Raw genomic sequence first — 16,797 nt, 5'->3', positions numbered from 1 at the left:
TAAAACTATAATTTCCTGTTACGGTTGGAAATATGTGATGATATGTGCACAACTCAATAAAGCATATATTTTTTTTTTACAAAAAGCAGAATGAATTAATACTAGCCAAAGCTGGGGATGAGGAGGGGACTAAAAGGATTCTGTAAATACGTCTGTGGGAGAAGAAATACCATAGACAAAGAAGGCCCACTTACCAATGAGAGAATGGATGAAATTAATGATGACACCGAAATGGCTGAGATATCCTACTCCTTTTTATTTTAAATCTGCTTTCAATAAGAAAAATAAGTTTGGACATTTAGTAAATAAGGAAAACCTTACAAAATAGCTATTAAAATGATTAGGTTTATATTTAGAAAATTTAAATACATTATAAATATATATTACACTTGGAAACATTAACACATATTGTCTTGTCAATTTGCAATGCAGGGTTTAAAGGGAATTCTGCAGATAAACTTATTTTTGAAAATTATGGGAACCAGGAGAGGTATCAGAGGACTTGGCGGAGAATGCAAATGTAGTGCTGACCTTCAAAACAATAAACATTGGGGAACGATGCTGGCAATCATTACCCTGTAATGCCAGTTTCTGTCCATGATAAAATAACTGAGCAGATCTTGAGAGAAAAATCGCTCACTAAAGTTGTGAAGGTTTAACAGAGTCCTGAGAAAAAAGCATTGTTTATGAATAATGCAGGGTGCCGCACGAGCCTGATGGTTGTTATTTTTTAGAATTACAGAATTAGTGGATGGTAGTTGTAGATATGTTGAACTCTGGACACTAATAAAGCAATTAAACCCTGTGTTTTGTGAAATCGTATCTCAAATTCCAGTTGGATTGGATAGAAACAGTCATATGGATTGAAAACTGGCTGAAAAACTGTAACCAGAGGATGATGATAAGCAGAAAAGCATTGAGTTGCTGGGTATCTGTGTGTTGAGATGCCACAGGGCTTGGTTTGGGGCCTGGTCTTATTTAATCTGATCAAGAAGAAGTTGGTCATATAAATGAAATACACAGATGATACTAAATTAGAAGGAGCTGTGAATACCTGTGAGTACAGAGAAGTATTATAAAGTCATATAAAAATAAAGAGAGATTAGAAATATGGGCAGAAAAATAAGAAAACAAGATTCAACTTGGAAAGTTTATCTAGAATGGCTGGAGAATGACCTGAGACATACATAATGAATGGGAGGAAGAAGCTTGCAAAGAGACAACGGAGGCTGGAAATTACATACGTCTTTGCAATATGATATGACAGAAATACAGACTATTGCGATTTTGAGCTGTATGCACAAAGGCATCATATCGTGGAACAGGGAGGCCCTGTCTGTATGATCTCTGTGTTCAGTTTGGGGTATCACACTACCAGAAAGATGTGTCAAGGTGGTCACAGTTCAGACAAGAGCAACAGAAATGATACGGAGGGGCTGACTTATGGGGAGAATTGAAAAGAACTAAATCTGTGTGGCTGTGGTAAGAACAACATAAGGGGAGAACAACATAGTTGATGAGTATAAAAAACACAGAAGGAAAGGAATTATTTAGGGTGGTACTAAGAAGAATAACCTGTAGTGATGGAATGAAATTTAAAAAGTTTAGCCAAGCATATTGGGAAAACCTTCCCAGATAATTGTATTCGGCTATGGAATAGTTTCCCAGAGGGACTGATGGAGGTCCCAACCTTTTGCATGTTTGAAACTTGACTGGATACAGCAAGGGTAGATATGCTGTAGGGATCAACCCTGCATTGACCACCAGCAGATGGTGGGGACCTTAATAAGTCTATTCCATCCTTGACTTCTGTGCTTCTTTGATTCTGACCTCACACTGGGAAGCCTGGGAGACCCTTTCCTGCCTGCTTTGATTTCCCCTTTTCTTTGTGTCCCACAGTAAGAGGCGAGAGACCCCATATACAGACCGTCTGCAGCAGTACATCAGCACGCGGGGTAAGTGTTCACCAGGGATAGGTGGCAGGGAGAGTCTCTTCAGGGCTCACTCATGTCTGTTCCTCCCTGGGGCTTGGCTGTGATCATGGTTGGGCTATCTCTTCTTCCTCGTAGGGCTTGGGGTGAAGTATTACATTGACCCTTCGACCTACGAGGACCCCAATGAGGCTATTCGGGAATTTGCCAAGGAGATTGATGTGTCTTTTGTCAAGATTGAGGAGGTCATTGGATCAGGTAATGCAGGGAGAATGGCAAACCCCTCTTTATGGCCGATAGCTTTGCAACTCCTGGTGTGACTCAATCCTGACCCACATCACTGCTAGCCTCCATTGAGAATTAACCCCTACCCTACTTCCTGGAACAATATCAGTGCAGCTAGCCTGCATCCTGACCAGAATGCACCTTAACTTTAATCCCTAGCTTGGTCCAAAGCTGCGTCTAAAGCAGCATTGAAAAGGCCACCCCCAAATCCTTGGTTGACCCCCTGTTCTGTTTCAAACCTTAAAACACATCCTCGTTCAAATTGGAGCTTTGACCATGAATTTTATGCTAACCTGAACCCTAACACTAAACTGGGAGGAGTGATAGGGATAGGATACAGAGGGACCTAGACAAATTAGAGGGTTCAGCCAAAAGAAATCTGATGCAGTTCAACAAGGACAAGTGCAGAGTCCTGCACTTAGGACGGAAGAATCCCATGCACTGCTACAGACTAGGGACCGAGTGGCTAGGCAGCAGTTCTGCAGAAAAGGACCTAGGGGTTACAGTGGACGAGAAGCTGGATATGGGTCAACAATGTGCCCTTGTTGCCAAGAAGGCTAATGGCATTTTGGGCTTTATAAGTAGGAACATTGCCATCAGATCGAGGGACATGATTATTTCCCTCTATTGGGCATTGGTGAGGCCTCATCTGGAGTACTGTGTCCAGTTTTGGGCCCCACACTACAAGAAGGATGTGGAAAAATTGGAAAGAGTCCAGCGGAGGGCGACAAAAATGATTAGGGGGCTGGAGCACATGATTTATGAGGAGAGGCTGAGGAAACTGGGATTATTTAGTTTGCAGAAGAGAAGAATAAGGTGGGATTTGATAGCTGCTTTCAACTACCTGACAGAGGGTTCCAAAGAAGATAGATCTAGACTGTGCTCAGTGGTAGCAGATAATAGAACAAGGAGTAATGGTCTCAAGTTGCAGTGGGGGAGGTTTAGGTTGAATAGTAGGCAAAAACTTTTTCACTAGGAGGGTGGTGAAGCACTGGAATAGGTTACCTTGGGAGGTGGTATAATCTCCTTCCTTAGAGGTTTTTAAGGTCAGGCTTGAGAAAGCCCTGACTGGGATGATTTAGTTGGGGATTAGGTACTGCTTTGAGTAGGGGATTGGACTAGATGACCTCCTGAGGTCCCTTCCAACCCTGATATGCTATGATTCTAACCACTACCCTGGTCCTTGTTGGTCCCTGGGATCTTAACAGTAGACTGTTTTCCAGTCTATCCCTCACTAGGATCTCATGTTTCCCCATCTCATGCTAGCTGTGTTTTCTTCCTCCCTTGGCAGGAGAGTTTGGAGAGGTGTGTTTTGGGCGCCTGAAACCCCCGGGGAAGCGGGAGTACACAGTGGCCATCAAGACTCTGAAGTCAGGTTACACAGATGAGCAGCGGCGGGAATTTCTGAGTGAGGCCAGCATCATGGGGCAGTTTGAGCATCCCAATGTCATCCGCCTGGAGGGTGTGGTCACCAAGAGCCGACCCGTCATGATCGTCACAGAGTTCATGGAGAACGGCTCACTGGATTCCTTTCTCAGGGTATCCCAAGCTGGACTCTGCTCCATGCACCCGCACCTCTTTGTCACTGTCAGCTCCATCATTTAATCTCTCCATCCTCTTCTTCTCTATATCTGTCATATCTCAAGGCCAATTCCCTGGAGGTGTGATGGAGATAATGATGAGACACTGAATGGATCTCTCTGGGCCCAATGTGTCGAGAATCTTCCATCACTGGCCAGGTCACCCAGTGGGAGATGGGTAGACTGTTCCACCGTCCAATACAAACTCACTGATGAGAAATATTTCCTGATATCCAGGCTAAAATGCCCCACTCTGCTTCCTGTCCTGCAGTTACTATTAATCCTATCCCCCGAGGCCTCCTTAGGGATGTGGTTTTCAAGCTGTGCATTATAGGGCATTTTTAGGTGGTCCGTGGAGCTTCCTGTTGACCAAATAGTGGCTCTTCTGCCTTCAAGAAGTAAAGCTTCGTGCTAATTATAGCCTCTTAGAGTTTTCAGAGGTTTTTTGATCAACTAAATTAAAATAGAACTGAAGATGGATTTCTCTGCTCCTTGTGAGCTGCTTCACCTCTTTCTTTACCAGGTGTTTGATGATAATTTAACCACAGACAGATTTGCAGGTGATACTACAATTGGAAGCTTATACAGCACATAGAACCGAATTAGAGACCTGAAAGATCAGAGCAGAGAGGGCTGCAGGTCGCTCTTTTTTCCTGTAGCCTGGTCATCTAGCTGCTACAGAGATGATGGAGGATCAGGAGTTGGAGGCTAGAAGAGAAAATGTCCCCAAGATTAGATGTATCTTCAGAAGTGGGTCTCCAGTATGAAACTGTTTGCGATCTATTGCCTTAAACTCCCCTCTCCTTCCTTGGTGTTTACACTTGTATGGTCCCTGTAGGTGGTTCTGTCTTTCCTAAATTTGGCTGAACATAGACATATTTAGTTCTTTTAACTAACTTCATAATCCCTCCTGCTCCAATCCCTCATTGTTGCTTTTCTCTGCTGGCTGTAATGCCTGTGTCCACTGAGGCCTGAATCTTCTGGGTGTGTCTCTTCTGTCTGCAGCAACGAGAAGGACAGTTTAGCATGCTGCAGCTGGTGGGGATGCAGCGGGGGATCGCAGCTGGCATGCGTTACCTCTCGGACATGAACTATGTCCACCGTGACTTGGCTGCCCGTAACATCCTGGTCAACAGCAACCTGGTGTGCAAGGTGTCTGACTTTGGTTTGTCCCGCTTCCTGGAAGATGATGCCTCAAACCCCACCTATACTGGGGCCCTGGTGAGTTACTGGTGGGGAAACTGGGCTTATACTGTGACTGCCCTGCACAGGCCTGTCCTCCACTCACTGTTAATTCTTTATACAAATCTTGTGTGTGCTCCTCTTACCTATAGAACAGGCAGTATCTCGGGGACAAGATACCAGGAATGGGGTACAGCATCTTCCACCCCAAGTGCACCACTTCCAGCTCAGCCTCAGATTGAAAAGACTGGAGGGATTGGGAATGGGGTGTAGAACCTTTCACCTTGAGGTCATCAGTTTTAACCTAGCCCCAGTCAGATAGTGACTGACAACTGCAGCCATGTAATCAGCTGTACAAAATGAGCTGGTGAGCTCAGAACATTGCCATGTGGGGTAAGGGTGCACATTCCAAACCCCATCAGCTGCAGTGTGCTGGCCAGCTCAGCAGAGAGGCTGAGCACTGAACTCCTCTCCTGCCTCTGGGGTGCATGGGGTAAGTGCTATACCCAAAACACTTGCCAAAAAACCTTGTACAGCACCTATGAGCAATACCTAAACCAGCCATTATATATGTAGAGCTCAGACCCGCCCTGGGCTCCCTGCAAGAGAGAGGGACTGGAGCCATCATCCTCTGTGCAGGGCTCAGAGGAGGATCCACTAGTTGGGTGGTGAGATGGGGATCAGATTAATGTGCTTTGAGCAAGAGCCAGCAGCTGAGTGGCTTTGAATATTTTGTCAGTTGGGGAGAGTCAGGCCAGAAGAGAAAGGGATGAAAAGCTGATCAAGTACATTTGTCTCTGGTGTTGGACGCTGGGATTTTCAAAGGAATCTAAGGACTTCAAGTGCCTGACTCCTATTGATGTTCAATAGGATTTGAGCACCTTCGACGCCAGTGAAAAATCCAACCATAAGGGTTAAACTTCATTAGACAATTGGATTTTCAGCAATCACAGGTTGGATTCTGCTCTCATCCATACCATGGGACAAGGTGGGGATCTGAGCATGACTAATTTAACCCCAAAACAACCAACAAAATATCATTGTTCTGTCCTGGCGCCACATTCTCTGGGATGGGCTGGGTGCTGGGATCTGGGCTCAGCCATTCAATGAAGTCTGTTCCTTGGATTCTCCAGGCCTCACAAGCGCTCTGCTTTCTCCTCCTCTCCCTCTGCTCTTCAGGGTGGCAAGATCCCCATCCGCTGGACTGCTCCTGAAGCCATCCAGTACCGCAAGTTCACATCCTCCAGCGATGTCTGGAGCTATGGCATCGTCATGTGGGAGGTGATGTCGTATGGCGAGAGGCCTTACTGGGACATGTCTAATCAGGATGTAAGTTCTGGTTGGGCAGGAATGTATGTGTCTCTCTGCTCTCACTGATGTCCCTCCTGAAGGTGGAACAGGCCCAGATACATCTCAGTGGCTGAAGCCAGTGTTTCCCAGGTCTTATCGTGGCATGTTTCTTCCTTTGCTGCAGGTAATTAATGCTATTGACCAGGACTATCGCCTGCCACCACCCCCAGACTGCCCCACTGTCTTGCACCTTCTCATGCTTGACTGCTGGCAGAAGGAGCGGGTTCAGAGGCCCAAATTCGAGCAGATAGTCAGTGCTCTAGACAAGATGATCCGCAAGCCATCCGTGCTTAAAGCCACCGGCACAGGGAGCAGCAGGTGAGATGGGCCATGGGCAGAAAGCAGGTGAGGTGTGGCTGGGGTGCTAGGCTAGGACCATGAGCAGAAGAAGCAGGGGAGATCTGAGACTGGGATCAATTATGAATTAAAAAGGGCATGTGTGTGTGTGTGTGAAGATGGAACCAGTGCCTAGTGCACTTTACAAATGGGATTAGGGGTGATCTTGGTGATGGGAGTGTGGGGGCTAAGTATAAGGGGAGAGGAATCTCTGCAGCAGGGCAGCCAGTGTTAGGGGTGAGCATGAAATGGGGGACCTTGCAGATGAAGGGAGGGGAATACCTGTGGTGGGTACATCGGGGATTAGGGGTGAGCAGAGGAAGGAGGACCCAGACTGTGGAGAAAAGGAAATCTTTACTTAAATCTGGAATTAGAAATGTGTCTCGCATACGATATTTTCCCATCTGCATTTCCCAGCCTGTTGGAACCAGATGCAGGAGGTCAGCAGAGGGGATGTCTCTGGGGATAGATGCAGCCAGGATTAGATGGCTCCAGAGTGGATGACGGAAACACGTCCTGCTGGCCTGGAGGGATTTTCCCGTGGGTTTTAAACCTCGGCCCAGCACAGCACAGTGCAAGGCTGGGGGAGGGGAGGAGTGCGTGCTTGTGCTCAGTTTATTAAACACCAATATAGAAAGAGACTTTTAGCCTTGGGACAGATTCAAAAGGCAGGAAAAGCAGAAAATCTCATTTATATACCGTGGTTTCTTTAGCCTTTGGCTGCTGCTTACTCCTGTTCCCTTTGATGAGGGAAAGTGTTGGAGCCTAAAAGAGCCACTCTATATGTGTGAGATAACTGCTAAAGGGCTGTTCTAAGGGGAGTAGCTCAGAGAGGGAGAGCTCGTCCACAACTGGGGAGACATAGGGAGTGACTTCACCAGCCCCATCTCCCCAGTTTTGGAAAGCCACCCCAGCTCCAAGGGGTCTTCACCCAAACAGTAAGGCAAGATCCAGCAAGTGCCGGAGAGTCTGGGACAACTGGGGATGCTTGTCCAGAGGGATTCATGATGGAGCGCGATTAGGGCGGGACTGTCACCTGTTTAGCAGGGTGAGTTGGGTTGGGTGCTTTTAAGGGAAATGGAAGATGCTTGTAAGAGAGAGCCTGGGCACCAGGCAGGAACTTGTGGAGATGCTGGGGCATGGTGAAGGGATATCAGTGTCTATCCTTATTCCTTGCTGCTCTGGTGTTGTCCCCCTTCCTTTCTGCTCTCCTCTGGACTCAGTATTGTAATTGGCTGGTAAGCATTGGTCATGTGAACTTTTAGCACTTAAGTTCCCTCTTCTTTTGCAGACCATCCCAGCCCCTGCTGAGCAACTCACCCCCAGACTTCCCCTCACTCACCAGTTCCCATGAATGGCTGGATGCCATCAAGATGGGCCGCTACAAGGAGAATTTTGACCAGGCCGGACTGACCACCTTCGATGTCATCTCACGTATGACACTGGAGTAAGTAAAGTTGGGATGGAGCAGAGGATGCTGGGTGCTGAGGGCTTCCGCCTAAGGAGAAACTTCCAGAGTGGAAGAGGAGCTAGGAGATAAGGAGTAGGGACTCTTCAAAGGATACACACAGAGGTAATGGAGGGGCAGTTCACAGCAGGGCAACTGCCATCTAACATCCTTTTAGGCCCTTTCTACCCTCGAAGTACAACTGCGTATTTGTAACCAGCTCTGACACTCATCTGACCCGAGTAAAACACACACAAGGGAGTTGTGCCCACACAGCCACTTTTTCCACACCAGGATTATGTGTGGGACATGTTTGTGCATCAGCCGCCACACCACTGCACAACTGAATTTGCATCAGTGCATTCTGGGAAAACCTGGGCTGCTGCTGTCCCATAGTACCCCAGCAGGAGGGCAGGAACACAGAGCGACACCAGCAGCTCATGGGACAGTGCACTCTGGGATCTCCATCCACACTGAGAGCTGGGAAGGAGGAGGACCAGCCAGACCAGGCACACGGCACAGTCAGAGGGTGTCTATCTACAAAGCAGAAATACTGTGCTGTTTGGGAGACAACTACCTGCCAGGCTAGACCTGTGGCAGCACCATCGGTACTAACCATGCTGGCTGTGACATAAACCATGTTTAGTGCCAACCATGCCACAAATTGGGTTAAAAGTGGGTAACAGTGAAGACAAAGACAGAGCCAGAGAAAGGGAAGTGACACTGAGGAAGTGGGTTGGGACAGTTCAGAACAGGAGCCCCATCTTTACCATGCACCCTTTCTCTCACAGAGATATCCAGCGCATTGGGATCACCCTGGTTGGTCACCAGAAGAAGATTCTCAACAGCATCCAGCTCATGAGAGTTCACTTGAACCAGCTCGAACCAGTGGAGGTCTGAGGTTTAGACCATTCTCCCACCTCCAAACTCCAGGAAGGGAATTCAGAGGGATTTTCACTATCAATGGGAGCAAGCGAGGAGCTCCCTGGAGACTTTGTGCAGAGAGAGAGAGTGGGCATTAAATGTCCCATGCCACCAAACCAAACCCTTGCAGTGATTTGACTGCAATGCTACAGAACTTGTGCCATTCAGATGTGGGTGATCTTGTACATTGGGGAAGGACTGGGGGAAGAGGGAGCTACTGTAATGTGGGGAGGAGCTGGAAGATAATTTGGACAGATCAGACACACCTGCTGCCTCTTCTCTGCCAGCAGATGGGATCAAAAACATTACAAAGCTGTCATTGGACTGTGTCTGCAGCTGGGAGCCTATCAAAGCCACACAGACATTTTTCACCCTGAACCAGGCAAAATAAAGGCAGAGGAAAGTTACATTTTTTTTCTAAAAGAAAATAGTCCAGGTGTGTGAGGTTCTTTCTCAGGTACTATGGGGATTGGGCAGGCCAGCCACCTGCCATCCTCGGCTTGATGGGGAGCTGGAGCACCAAGTGGGGATACATTATGTAACAGAAGATGGGGTGAGTGACCTGGTTACTGCTGTGCTTTCCTGTTCCAGGGAAGGGCTGGGAAGGCAACAGTGAGGTCAGAGCTCCACACCGCTTCGTGGCAGGCAACAGTGGGGCCTTGAGTCTGCACCATGGTCCCAGCGGATGGGAGGGGAACATATTCACTGGTGCCTGGGGTGGGGAAGGGAATCAGGTGGTCCCTGGATCCACACTGCTCCATTTCCCGAGTTGGGAAGGGTGGCTGAGCAGAGATTCCTGGATCCCCGCTGCTGGGCTCTGGCCATTCAAGGGGGAGCAGAGGATTCTGGTTCTAGGGATCACAGAGGAAGGGAGGAGATCAGAGCCTTTAGACTCCCGCTGATAGATGGTTCTGGTTCCATTCCAGTCCCTGTTGGGAAGGAGAGACCTAGGTTCTGATTCCACACCACTTTGCACCCAAGAGGCGCAGGGGCTTCTGATTCGCTTCCCACGCCATTATGGACATTGGGGAAGGTGACAGAGTGACCTCTTGGAGCAGAAGGTTCTTTCTTCGCTGACTCCAGTTGGCCCCCCAGAGCAGAGGCGAAAATGAAATAAACACAGACCAGAGAAGGGGAGTGTGTGGAGGATTTTAGTGGGAGGAAATTGAACTCCATGCAGGCCATTTGATCACCATGGATCGACATACACATTTAGCACCTTTCATAATCCCCCATCAAGAAGGGACCAACCAAGATCAATCAGCCATGGCCTACAACCAGAGGAAGTAACCAGTCCCAACCAATCATATCTCTGATCTTTAAACAGCAGGGAGAGCTCCCAGGGAATGCATACTCTGGAACTCACCATAAAATCCATTATCTGGCAGTAAAACAAAGTCACTCTAGCATGACGAAGTCTACAGGAGGCAAGTTGTGTGTCTCCTTCTGATAGGCTAGTACTTGCCTGCTGACACATCTTCACCCTGGGTAAGGGGCAGGGCCTTTGGGAGCCAAGAGAAGACATGTGGGTGCCTCTGTACAGATCTATATTAAAGGGTGAAGCTGAGCCCAGATTTCAGGGCTTTATAGAAGCACTGAGGCATGGGTGAGCAGAACACCTCAGGGGCCTTGTACCAACAAGTCTTCTCTGGTGCCTCTGCAGGATGAGATGTCCTGACCCATCCATACCCCTCTGCTAGCCCCCTGGAGTACAGCCTACCATTCTATAGCAAACCACTTCCCAACACCCAGGCCTGGGGGTGGAGTTTGAAAGGCAGGGCTGTTGTAGACATTAACCCTGCGTGGGCTGAAGTCCTGTGGTCAGCTAAGCAGCTGAGAGGAGGGCAGGAATCCATTTCTTTAAAGGTAACAGACTGACAGCTGGACTCAGAAAGGGACTGGAGGAGATTTCTTTTAAAGGAGGAGGTCTACATTACTCCAAGTAAAATTCACAGTTCAGACCCTTCAATGCACTGAAATAGTAAAATATATTAATTTATCTTTAACAGAGGGAGCGAGAGAGAAAACTCCTGATTCAAATGTAAATAAAACTAAATACAAAAATAATCCAGGGGCCCTTTGAGCTGGGGGGTAGGGTTGGGGGACAAGAGAGTCACAGCAGCACAAAGACAGTCAGAGGATAAAGAAGCATCAGCGCTGGAACCCGTCAGCAAGCCCATGCCTAGAAAAGCTCTCTGTTGCTTGCCAAAGTGTCGGGGAATTCAGAGCACAACCTGATCCAGATTTACACCCGCTATGCTTGCCAGCCAAATCTACACCGTCTGAGACCAAACTCGCACCTTCAGTGCCAAAAACACAGACATCACCATGGGATGCTAAGGAGACGCTCCAGTCGCTACCACTGCCATGGTAGCAGACGCACCTTCCACATGCCTCCACCTGAGGGCACTGCTACATGTTTGCACTAGTGAATATACTTTAGCAGTACTGCCATCTGTGTGAGGAATCGGACATTTTTCCTCTTGAATGGGTTGGTGGGGAAGAAGTTAGTGAGTGTTTACATTCCTGCAATGGGTGACCAGCCCCATGTCCTCACACGCTCCAGGCACTCCATTTAGCCCCACAGAGAGCTGCTGTGGAGTGAGCCGTCCACACGGGAGTGCAGGCAATAGGACATTCACTACTGCAAGGTGTCCATGCCGGAACGTGGCCTTTACCACTGGCAGGAGAGAGGGATCACTCACTGCAAGGAGGCAGATGAGCTGTCACTCAGACATGGTAGACCTCCTCTTCCTTCTCCATGGCAAGGTTGACATGGCCGTACAGCTGGCCTAGGGTGCTGTGCCTCAGGATGTCCCAGCCATGACTGGAGCTCCTCCGGGACAGGCTTGGCGACACAGCTGGAGTGCTGCAAGGAGTCTTCTTCCTGTACGGAGCCTCCATGTCCTTCTCATCCTCCAGCTCCTGTTTCTTCTGTGAGTACTTGTCAAAGTCTTCTGTGATCTGGGACTTAAATGCTTCCATGTAGCGGTGCATCTTGTGCTGCCTGCCTTCGCATCGGTCTTCCACCCTGTAGGCAGGATGAGAACAAAGTCAGTCAAGACCAGTGTGCTAGGAATACCTACATCTCACACTTTTCAGCCCCAAGCCAAAGCAGAAGCCAAACCAACTAGGCCTCTCCTACCAATGCAATGTCTCCCTCTCTCCAAAAGAACTACACTACACTACAGGCCTGAGCCACTGCAGTCAGGGGAAAAATCTTACTTTCGTGTTACATGATGATCTCTCACCTAGCAGTGGGAACTGACACAGAGAGGTAACTCTCCATGCTCCACCTCCCCTGCAATAGCAGCCGCTGCAAGAGCAGAATGGAAAGCAAATTATTGCCTGACCTCCCTCCATCTGGTGCTTTTAGTACACAATGCATAAGTCACCTGTGGAATTCATTTGCACAAGATCTCATTGGGGCAAAGACCTGAGAAGGATTCAGGAAAGCATTCTGCATTTCTGTGAGTAATGAAAACAGCCACAGTTCCATTAGCAAGGATAAAATACTATGAGGGTTATAAAACCCTTCTGCTTTGGAGAACAAGCCAAATTCCAGCAGGCTGGCTCAAGGAAGGAACTTCCCCTAAGGACCAACTATTTCATAATTACCCATGCTGGGGTTCCTTACGCCTGCCTCCGAGGTTCGTGTTACTGGGTCCTGTCAGAGACAGGATACTAGATTAGCTGGATCTGCGCCAGTCTGGCAATTCCTGGGTCCTGCTGCCGAAAACCAGAGCAGGCAGCAAGTGCCCTCCCCCTCTGGTCTCTCTGCCGACATAGATATTGAGTCAGTGTGCATCCACTGTCTCACCCAAGCAACAGTTTGTTTACCTCAAAGGCAAGGCCTTTCCCACAAGCTTTCCAAGGCAAGGAGCCACTGGTGCTAGGCTTTTGTATCTGTTCCTGGAGGGGAAGGAAGGTGGTGGCAATCTGAGCAGTGCAGAGTGCAGACGTTCTCTCTCCTAAAAACCCAGCTGGGAGTGGGCAAATGGCATGGCCTGCAGCCTAGGGGCAACGCTAGTGCACTATGGCAGCTCTGCATTAGGGCTGGAGGGCAAGGGATCAGTTAGTGTCTGCCTACATTTTGCTAGGAGCATCCCTTCTTCCTAGCCCATTAACCCTCTGGCTGATGCAGGGTCACAGAGAGCCTGTCTGTCCCTTCACACAGATATCTCCAGTGTTCAGGAATCTCAGGAAATAAAGGAGCGGCTGTAGCTCCTTGAATCCCACACCATGAGCCCTACTGAGCTGCAAAAAAGGCTCTGGGGCATGGAGGGAGATGAAGAGGAGTACCAAGGAGTCTAGCAATAACTGAGGGATGGGTATGGAGTTACCCTCACTGTTACGGTTTTTAGTTATGCTGGAGTTATTGATTTAATCAGCAGCCTGGAGTGACTGGGTTAGCGGAGTGATTGGAGTAGCTGCTGATGAGTTGTCACTCAAGCTGTTACATCCTCACTGCATCACTAGCTCAAGATCACTCGACCTTCAACCCAACCCAACCAGCACTGCTTAATTTGAGCTAGAGATTTTTGTTTGTGGACAGGAGGGAAGTTAAGGGTAACCAATAGAGCTCTCAAGTGATTTAAAAAATTAATCGTGATTAATCACACTGTTAAACAATAACAGAATACCATTTAAATATTTTTGGATGTTTTCTACATTTTCAAATATATTGATTTCAGTAACAACACAGAATACAAAGCGTACACTGCTCACTTTATATTTATTTTTGACTACAAGTATTTGCTCTGTAAAAAAACAAAAAAATTGTATTTTTCAATTCAGCTAATACAAGTAGTGTAGTGAAATCTCTTTATCATTAAAGTTTAACTTACAAATGTAGAATTACGTACAAAAAAAACTGCACTGAAAATAAAACAATGTAAAATTTTAGAGCCTGCAAGTCCACTCAGTCCTACTTCTTGGTCAGCCAATCACTCAGACATACAAGTTTGTTTACATTTGCAGGAGATAATGCTGCCTGCTTCTTGTTTGCAATGCCACCTGAAAGTGAGAACAGGCATTCTCATGGCACTGTTGTAGCCAGCATCGCAAGATATTCACGTGCCAGATGCACTAAAGATTCATCTGTCCCTTCACACTTCAACCATCATTCCAGGGGACACGCGTCCATGCTAATGAGAGGTTCTGCTCGATAACAATCCAAAGCAGTGCAGACCGACGCATGTTCATTTTCATCATTTGAGTCAGACGCCACCAGCAGAAGGTTGATTTTCTTTTTTGGTGGTTTGGGTTCTGTAGTTTCCGCAATGGAGTGTTGCTCTTTTAAGAATTCTGAAAGCATGCTCCACACCTCGTCCCTCTCAGATTTTGGAAGGTTCTTCAGATTCTTAAACCTTGGGTCAAGTGCTGTAGCTTTCTTTAGAAATCTCACATTGGTACGTTTGCGTTTTCTCAGATCTGCAGTGAAAGTGTTCTAAAAATGAACAACGTGCTGGGTCATCATCCGAGACTGCTATAACATGAAATATATGGCAGAATGCATGTAAAATAGAGCAGGGGACATACAATTCTCCTCCAAGGAGTTCAGTCACAAATGTAATTAACGCATACTTTTTTTAATGATCATCATCAGCATGGAAGCATGTCCTCTGGAATGGTGGCCAAAGCATGAAGGGGTATACAAATGTTTTGCTTATCTGGCATGTAAATACCTACAAAAGTGCCATGCAAATTCCTGTTCTCACTTTCTGGTGACATTGTAAATAAGAAGCGGGCAGCATTATATCCTGGAAAGGTAAACAAACTTGTTTGTCTTAGCAACTGGCTGAACAAGAAGTAGGGCTGAATGGACTTGCAGGCTCTGAAGTTTTACATTGTTTTGTTTTTGAGTGCAGGTATGTAACAAAAAAATCTACATTTGTAAATTGCAGTTTTGTGACAAAGAGATTGCACTACAGTACTTGTATGAGGTGAATTGAAAAATATTATTTTTTTGTTTATCATTTTTACAGTGCAGATATTTATAATAAAAAATAATATACACTTTGATTTCAATTACAACACAGAATATACATGAAAATGTAGAAAAAATCCAAAATATTTAATAAATTTCAATTGATATTCTATTGTTTAACAGTGCAATTAAAACTGCGATTAATCGTGATTTTTTTTAGTTAGTCACATGAGTTAACTGCGATTAATCGACAGCTCTAGTAACGAGTTATAACTCAAGCTAACTGTGATGTGAAGACACACCCTTAGTCTCTGTCGGTACCATCATTATCTACTGTATATACAGTTATGGGATCTCAATGGGATTAAATGCTTCACAAAAAGTTATCCTTGTGCACACAAATGGAGCTAAACTTATAGCTAGGTTTTGGGTCTGGAAGGAACTGGCCCTTCCCTGGTAGGGGAATACCAACAGGGACCTTGAGGGAAGGGAGCACTGAGTCATGCACACAGATGTGTGCAGTAGGTATCCGGCATGGTCAATTTCTCTTGATCATACAGCACTCTAGGAACTGGTGGACTGTCATTGATGGATAGCCCGGCAGAGTAACACCTACAGTCATGCAGCATAATCCTTCATGTTCCAGCCCAGCACCTCCCCCCAAGATTTTACACTATGCTCCAGCACTCAGGGGGTCACAGTGCTCTGAGCATGAGGCTGTTCCGCTTCAGTGTTGCTTTAATTGCTGTATGGAACTGATGTGAAATCTCTGTGCCCATTGCTGCAGGCCATGCCCCTGCAAGTCTTGGACAGTAGGGAGAAATTACTCCCCCTTATGCTCTGCTGCATGAAGTGCAGAGAGGAGGGTGCTATACTTAAGTGTACTGGAAAAGCCCAGTGGCTCAGTTATTGCACATTTCTTTTCTAGCAGTTGCTGATGCTGGATCCTATCTCAAACAGCTCCTGATTGAGCTATACAATATTATGAGGGGGGATTTCTTCCTGACTTTCCTAACTGCTGATTAGCTTATTCCTTGAAGAAATGAAGATGGATGCCCAGTGTGAACCATTCCCTAACTAATCTAACTACAGATACTGCTCCTATACTGGCAGCCACTATGGTTTCAGGCACTTGTGTAGTGCAGTTTGGAGTAAGCCCAAAGTCAGCAACTGGAACCCCCTTGCTATTCAGCTTCACAGAGCAGGTCTATTCTGACAGTGACTCTATGGCATCATGGGCCTCAGAGACTCCTGATCAAATGCACTCAGTTTACCAGTAAAAGGCCATTTGTTTCTGACAGTCTCTCTTAGCCTAGAATCTAATGACCAGATTTTTCAAGGTATCTAAAGATGCAGGTAATGACCTAGTGAGATTTTCAAGTGCATCATTTCAAGGCACCTAGACTCTTTTGAAAATCCCACTAAGCCACTACCTGCATCTTTAGGCACCTAAATACATTTTTCAGTCTGGCCCTGAGAGTCAAGATGGGCTCTTTCCATCTCACACACATCATCACCTGAAATAAAGGCTCTGCAGGTCATATTAAGCTCTCAGTTCTACCTGGGCAACCCACATGCCTCCATGCTTTATCTCTTGTGTCATCTGTGCAACCCTATTGTAATCAGTACGTTTGCACAGATGTAACAGATTGACACTTAATGAACAATTCTGTTAATGCTGCACCAGAAGGAATAGGTTCCAATTCCCTCTCTCTGAACTGTGTTGGTTCTGCAAACAACCAGGAGTAAAAAGCAATGAAAACTTATTTTAGCCATAAGTCAGCAAATCTGATAGATACCAGAGTCAGATATGCTGAGTGATAAAGGCAGTTT

General features: G+C 46.7%; 2 protein-coding genes across 6 annotated transcripts in view; one reads left to right on the top strand and one right to left on the bottom strand.

Annotated features, from left to right (window-relative positions):
- LOC140898617 (ephrin type-B receptor 5) overlaps nt 1–9,463 on the top strand; it is a 138,877-nt gene extending 129,414 nt beyond the window's left edge. For 2 of the 3 annotated variants that reach the window (XM_073312682.2, XM_073312690.2), the window contains 8 exons: nt 1,900–1,955; nt 2,070–2,189; nt 3,508–3,755; nt 4,802–5,017; nt 6,158–6,307; nt 6,453–6,646; nt 7,956–8,111; nt 8,903–9,463. In XM_073312682.2, the coding sequence (XP_073168783.1) occupies nt 1,900–1,955; nt 2,070–2,189; nt 3,508–3,755; nt 4,802–5,017; nt 6,158–6,307; nt 6,453–6,646; nt 7,956–8,111; nt 8,903–9,011 (1,249 nt within the window). In that variant the 3' untranslated portion in view covers nt 9,012–9,463. Of the gene's footprint in view, nt 1–89; nt 1,991–2,069; nt 2,190–3,507; nt 3,756–4,801; nt 5,018–6,157; nt 6,308–6,452; nt 6,647–7,955; nt 8,112–8,902 lie in introns of those variants that run through there. The other variant, XM_073312699.1, reaches the window with a different exon arrangement.
- The window catches only part of LOC140898625 (transient receptor potential cation channel subfamily V member 6), an 87,895-nt gene continuing 71,424 nt past the window's right edge, over nt 327–16,797 (bottom strand). For 2 of the 3 annotated variants that reach the window (XM_073312712.2, XM_073312719.2), the window contains one exon: nt 327–12,066. In XM_073312712.2, the coding sequence (XP_073168813.2) occupies nt 11,766–12,066 (301 nt within the window). In that variant the 3' untranslated portion in view covers nt 327–11,765. Of the gene's footprint in view, nt 12,067–13,861; nt 14,485–16,797 lie in introns of those variants that run through there. The other variant, XM_073312728.2, reaches the window with a different exon arrangement.

The sequence above is a fragment of the Lepidochelys kempii genome, chromosome 1 (assembly GCF_965140285.1).
Source record: "Lepidochelys kempii isolate rLepKem1 chromosome 1, rLepKem1.hap1, whole genome shotgun sequence".
NCBI lineage: Eukaryota > Metazoa > Chordata > Testudines > Cheloniidae > Lepidochelys > Lepidochelys kempii.
Note: the sequence above shows the minus strand (reverse complement) of the source record. Positions and strands in the feature narration are given on the sequence as shown.